Source organism: Micropterus salmoides, unplaced genomic scaffold (assembly GCF_014851395.1).
Source record: "Micropterus salmoides isolate LMB-PRFRI ecotype aquatic unplaced genomic scaffold, ASM1485139v1 Ms_hic_scaffold_23, whole genome shotgun sequence".
Taxonomy (NCBI): Eukaryota; Metazoa; Chordata; class Actinopteri; order Centrarchiformes; family Centrarchidae; genus Micropterus; species Micropterus salmoides.
The window spans coordinates 8,896,995-8,903,365 of NW_024041484.1; the positions used below are offsets into that span (position 1 = coordinate 8,896,995).

Sequence of the window (6,371 nt, forward strand, 5' to 3'; positions counted from 1 at the left end):
ATTGTAGATACTGTATACTAAATCCACCTACCTCAAGTACATAACACCTGCACATAACACTTATTTATTCCAGCATTCTTTGCACTGTGCTCCATCACACTGTGTACATGAGTACATGTAGACATGTATGTTATGTGTACCTGTATATCTAATCCACCTCCAACATGTACATAATAATAATAATTTTACTCCTGCATCCTTTGCACTCTGCTCATTGCACTATTGTCTCAATCTGTCTCTATTGTTTTTGTTTATAGTGTGTATAAATGTGTTCTCTATACTGTAGCCTGTGTGTGATTTTATTATTGTATTATTATTGTTAGTGTTGTAGTATTCGAGACCAGTCTTGGTCTTAAGACCACTTTTTGATGGTCTTGGTCTTGTCTCAGACTCGACCGCATTTGCACTTGGTCTTGTCTTGGTCTCTGACATTGAGGACCAGTCAAGACCATAACTTTGGGAATATCAAGTTGCTTTTGCATTGTCTGATTTATTTGTTAACATCCTAACTTTGATTGGAAGTAAAACATATTGCTTCAAATTCAACCAATAACCCTAATTAACAACCCCTCCCTGCGATGCTTACGTTGATTTCAGCTCTTAGTGTTTGTATGTGAGTGTTTTAATGGGAATGTGGATCTTTCAGATCAATTTGTGAAGTACCTATGATCTCCTTCCACATTTTATTGCGTGCCATGCAGTGCAGGGAACTGGTCTTGGTCTTGACTCGGTCTCGCCCTCTCTCGGTCTTGGTCTTGACTGCTCCCAGCCTCTAAAAGTCTTGGACTTGTCTCGGTCTCGATAAACTCTGGTCTTGGTCTTGACTTGGTCTCGGTTTGGGCGGTCTTGACTACAACACGAGCAATGGACAATCTTGAGTCAAATTCCTTGTATGTGTACACATACCTGGCAAATAAAGCTGATTCTGATATCTGTGTGTCTTTTAGGCCTTCATGTTCCCAGGCAATGACTGAGACAAGCAGTGGTCTATAGGTCAACGCTAAACACAGGTCCCTTGTAGGGAGTTAGGTTACCTGTGGCAACATGATAAAACCCCTTTTGTTCGCAAATTCATTCTGGAGTTTGTGTGGCACATGGGGAAGCAAGTTGGGAGCTGGGTAGTTTAATATTTTTTTTTGTTTTAATAAACATCTCATGTAGGAGTATTAGCTGATGATTTGCTAAAAGCTCATAACTCCTGCATGTAGTTGTAAAGATATGCAATAATGTGGCTAAAAACACATGAATATTTAAAAATATGTATATTTCCACAATTTTTATTATCAAAACCGACAGATAACATTTATTTCACATGGCTTTACATCTGTTTTCTTTTATTTATTGTTTTATAATTTTATGTATTTTTATAGTCACATCATGCCATTGTGGAACAGCATTAACAGAGCCACAACACATACAAAGCGAAGGGGGGATAAAAACATATCTTAACTTTGATGGTTTAAATTAAAGGCACTGTTCCTTAAAGTTTATAAAATAAACAAGAAAACTCTGTTCATCGTTCTCTACACCCTTCTCACAATCATTGTTACGTAAGATGTCTGGTTATATCATCAGAGCACTAGGAGTGCTGGTGGAGCTTCCTCAATCAGTACTAGAGAGGCAGGTAGCTGGGAGGCTGCAGTATGTCCCTCTTGCCGTAGGTGGCAGATCCCACGTTGGTTGGTGCGTAGACGGTACCGATAGTGTTACTGGAGCGGACCAGGAAGTCTGCTAGCCTTTGGGTGACGCAGGTGGCTGTGTTGCACTTCCTCTTCTCTATGTGGTGACTGGGGGGATAACAGAAAGTGCAGAAACTGAGAAATGCACACTCAAAGATTGAATGTTTGTCATACGAACATAATGAGGATTTAATACAGCTGCTGGTTTCTGTAAATGCCGTCACCTGTTCATAGCTGTGAGCCCCCTCTGCGGCCGTGTACCCATGAGGCCGAGGAATGGGTTGGAGATTAGCCCAGGAGCTAACCAGCCGTCACTGTCTGGGAGAGCACTCTCCTGCTCGCTGGATGGGCTCGGACTGAAGTACCTGAATCACACAGGGAAAAGGGGCAAACCATGTCACACTAGTAGCCAATGATACCTTCTTCAACACATCCACTAGTCGTGAGAGCAAGAAGTAAAAGTGGCCACTTAGCTCCCCCAAGTTGCACAATGAAGCACTTTCCCACAGATGAGCACAATTGGCTTCCTCCTCCAAAGTAATCAGTGCCCTGCTGCTCCTCACACAGAACATTACAGCCCTCCTTATCAAACAATTTCCGTGATATTCAGCTGCTTGTCTGCTGACCTCAGGTTAAACTTGTATGTTGGTTTCCTGCGTGTTATAACAATAGTCATTTTTATCTGGTGTGTGATCTGATATGATGAAACCTGCTTAACTACATTGCTTGCTACTTTTTAAACTCAGCACCTAATCTTAGACCACTAAAAATATGCAGTATACATACAGATATATACCCCCCCACACACACAACTCACAGACACACCAAAGAGGTCATTGCTCTGCTTGCACTATGTACACTTACCTGTAACTTGGGACAGCTGTGACACAGCGCAGCAATACAAGCAGCATGAGGAGAAGCACAGGCACCCTCAGGTGATACATAGTGTAGTGTGATTACCTGGACCAACACAGTAGACAGAGCAAAGTGTGATTTATTGTTAAGGAGGGCTAAGGCTGTGAATGCATTTGTTGTAATTAACCTGACCAAAAGACAGCAACACAGAAACATACCAATTTATGTAGGCTAGATTTTCAGTACATAATGTCAGAATGAAACAAATACAACCAAGCATAAAATACTGTAGTTAAAAAGAAGTGACCAGATTAGAGAGAGTTTGCTTTCTAAAAAAATATTTTGAATTTAAAGGGTCATCATTATGAGAAATAAAAATCTGATTTAAAACTGTGCTCAGTGATTCGGTAACAATAATCTACCAGCACCTACCAAGCATTAACAAGTCTAATATTTTTTGTTCCTGTTGGGTAGCTTAAGAGAGACAAATAAGGTTGCAAGTTGCAACTAAAAAATATTTTCAATATAGATAATTTTATAATTATTTTCTTAATTAATCAATTAATATTTTCTATACAATGTCAGAAAATGTAAATAAAATTTAAATAAAGATAAGAGAAAAAAAAAGAAGCCAAAGTGACATCTTCAAAATGCTTGCCTAACCAAAACACAAACATATTCAATTCATCAATAGTAATAGAAAAATAGTAAATCCTCACAACTGAGAAGCTGGAAACAGAGAATATTTGGCATGTGAAAAATGACATAGATGATTAATTGATCAAAATAGTAGATTGACTGCGTCGCTCTAGAGATACATTTCACCCACTCCATTTGACACAATTTATACAGTATATAGATATAGTCGGATGCTTTATTACATTCCCAAATTTCTTCAACATCATTTTATGCAACAAGACATATTTGGTGTCTTTGCCAACCCTTTGGATCTTGAATCTGAAACATACAATACATCTGTTCTTGTGAACAAGACAAAATGTGAGTATTGAAGATTCAAAAGGAAATTGGAAAGAGGTAAAGATTTAGCAAGATATTCTTTTAAACCTACAAGGACACTATTGTTATACAAACTACAAACATTTCCTGTAGCACCCCAGACTAACTAAGCCCTTAAAAGAGACAGAGTACTTACTTTCTGTTGTGTTAGCTCGTTGCCAGCAGATCCCAGTCTGTCACTGGAGCAGTCCAGGGTTTGTCAGACTGTCACACAAACCGACGGCAACAGTTATAGGCTCATCGCGCAAACCACTTGTGACATCAGCTCTCTCCAAATATAGTCTTGCATTTTCATTTACACAGAATGGGGATGACGGGGGTGGGAGGGTGGGGAGGGGTGAATGGATGGGTTGGGGTCCAAGAGGGTCTCATATATATCATACGCTCACTCAGCTGTACCTTAATGTACATTCTGAAAACTGTGCACGCGCAGAAAAATTTAATTTTCACAGTACACACACACAAATAAATGCACACACATCTTTGCACGTCACCACCTCAGCATCACCTTCGTCATCATTGTCATCAGCGTCCGTGACGGGGCTGACCCGCCAAAAACCCACACCAGGGAGTGGAACCCTGTCAAAGTGGAAAGCTGTCTTCCTATTTACCTTGAGACACGGAATGAAGTTTTAGGTCACCAAACTCTGGCCCTGCTGCCTCCCTGTGAGCTTCATTGACAATGAATAATACATGTGACGATGAATTATCATTAATAATGGATGGTGTCTCATTATTTTGATGGGACACGTCACAAGCAAGAAAGTACTAATTAATGAAGTGATGGTAAAACATGAGTAACACTTTACAAGCACGTGACCTGAGACTCTGACTAGTTTAAGAGTGGGTTAGCACTCATTTTTCTCTCTGCAATAGTTTCCTGTAAACTTTAAAGATGCTATAATCAATATTTTTATATTAACAATGGATCAAATGACGAAGTGTAATGTGAAAGGTGTTGCTCGTAATGACAAACCAACAAAGAATTATCACCCAAAGCTGCAGTTTCCCTCAGCTCTTAAGGGCGTTTGAGGGTCTTTCTGCAAATTTTACTGTTTTGGTTCACTCTCACAGCCCTCATCGTTGTTTTAGGCCACAGCAAGCAACAGTTTTCAGTGAAAAAGCTATAACAAATGTCCAGCATAAGATTAGCAACTATCTGGTGAACTTTGTGGAGCATTTGGCAGCAAGACCCAGGTTTTTCTCTCAATATTTACTGCTTATCAGAGCTAAAAGGAAAGATTATATTTGACTTACAATTGTCGCCAGAAACTCAAGCATTTAGCAGTTAGCGGTTATCAGAGCTAAAAGTGAATATTGGCTTACAATCTTCCGGTGTGCTGGATGTTTAAATAGGCAAGTGTTTGCTCCCAAGTTCTCTATATCAACTTAAAAGGTGATGCCAGTGTTTGTGTTCAAAGCTTGTGGAAGCTTCACATGCCCACTTATATATAACTGCTAAAAAAAAAGAAAGGAAAGAAACACAAATGCAGAAATTTCTCATATGAAATAACCAAGTGTGTTCTCATTTTAGAACAAACTGGACCCCTCTGCTGAGAAAATTGGTTTATGCTTTACATGGCCTTTAGTGCTCACATTGTGGTACATATTTAGCTTTCAGAATCTTCTGCTGCACAGGATCCGATGTGTTTTCAGGTGAAACAGAGCTTTGTTTGGATTCAAATGAAATGTGTACTTGAGACACACTGTAGGAGCAGTGATAGCCACTGTGGCTTAAAGAGAGGCGTAATTATCGGAGAATGCAAGAAAAGAACACATACAGTTTAAAATGGTTACTATGACCATGTTTGTTTGTGTCCATAGAGATCATCCCACAGTCTCAGTGGGAAAATGCCACCACAGGCTTCAGGCTGCTGGTAAGTGCTGGTGGTTTTCACCGCAGCTTTGAGCTAACACAGAGATATAGTGCAATCCTAATGGACATGTAACACCCCCAAACCCACCAAGGTCCAACAAACACCTTCTTGTGTTTTTCCTGTAAGCTTCCCAACAAAACTTGAAGGAACTGCAGACAAAGAAAGAGTGACAGGATGTTTTTCAGATTTCTCTACTTTTATGTGGATTTTATAGTTTGCATGTACAGTATAGGCTATTTATGGAGTCAACATTATGATGCTCCAGCCATTCCCTAACACTCCTATTTGTTATTTCCAAGCTGATTTCTGCAGATGAAAACATATAAACAGTTAAATTATTTCAAGGTGATAGTAATAGACTAGTAGTGGACTAAAAACAATTGATTCCTTTGGCTATGTACAACAGATTAAAAAAAAATTATAATTATATCCAGTTTCACTGGCAAACTCTTTAATTTCTCTTTAATATATAATTAACTTATTAAATATCTAAGTACTCTAGTGGGTATGAGGGAGGTGTTTAGAAAGGTTAATATGCACAATACTGAAAGAAAGGACAGCGTGGAAGGAAAGACAGAGGAAAGAAAAAGGAGAGTGAGGGAGAGAAAAAGAAAGAAGAAAGTGGGTGGTGTGTGTAGGATTTTAAGTCTATTTTTATAAACTATTGTCTGGGGACGCATGTCTCCTGAATGCTTGTGCTGTCTTGTCCCTTAGACTACTTTGGTAAATGTGAGGGGCCAGATGTTCAACGGTAGCAACACAATTTCACTGCCCACGTCACAGAAACAAAGCCACTGATACCACAGCTAACCCTCAGTTTACAGAAAGCTGTGTGAACCTTCACAATCTTTAAGGTATCTGGAATTCTTCTTATTCCGTACTTACACTTCAAAGGTGCTACTCCATATAGAAACTTTGTTTCCATTTTCACATTCAGTGCAGA

At 39.3% G+C, this 6,371-nt stretch overlaps 1 protein-coding gene across 1 annotated transcript; it reads right to left on the reverse strand.

Moving 5' to 3' along the window:
- Positions 1-1,275: 1,275 nt before the first annotated feature.
- LOC119917976 (calcitonin gene-related peptide 2) lies at positions 1,276-3,773 on the reverse strand. Its single transcript, XM_038738450.1, has 4 exons — positions 3,688-3,773; positions 2,544-2,639; positions 1,904-2,044; positions 1,276-1,787 (listed from the first exon to the last, which is right to left on the reverse strand). The coding sequence occupies exons 2-4, from the start codon at positions 2,621-2,623 to the stop codon at positions 1,613-1,615; spliced, it is 396 nt and encodes a 131-aa protein (XP_038594378.1). The 5' UTR covers positions 2,624-2,639; positions 3,688-3,773; the 3' UTR covers positions 1,276-1,612.
- Positions 3,774-6,371: the final 2,598 nt, after the last annotated feature.

Bases quoted from the DNA above. Each gene is read 5' to 3' on its own strand.
- LOC119917976 (XM_038738450.1), bottom strand. From the start codon at position 2,623: ATGTATCACCTGAGGGTGCCTGTGCTTCTCCTCATGCTGCTTGTATTG. The intron at 2,045-2,543 runs GTAAGTGTACAT...TGTGTGATTCAG, and splicing joins ACAGCTGTCCCAAGTTACAG to GTACTTCAGTCCGAGCCCAT. The intron at 1,788-1,903 runs GTGACGGCATTT...TTATCCCCCCAG, and splicing joins GGGCTCACAGCTATGAACAG to TCACCACATAGAGAAGAGGA.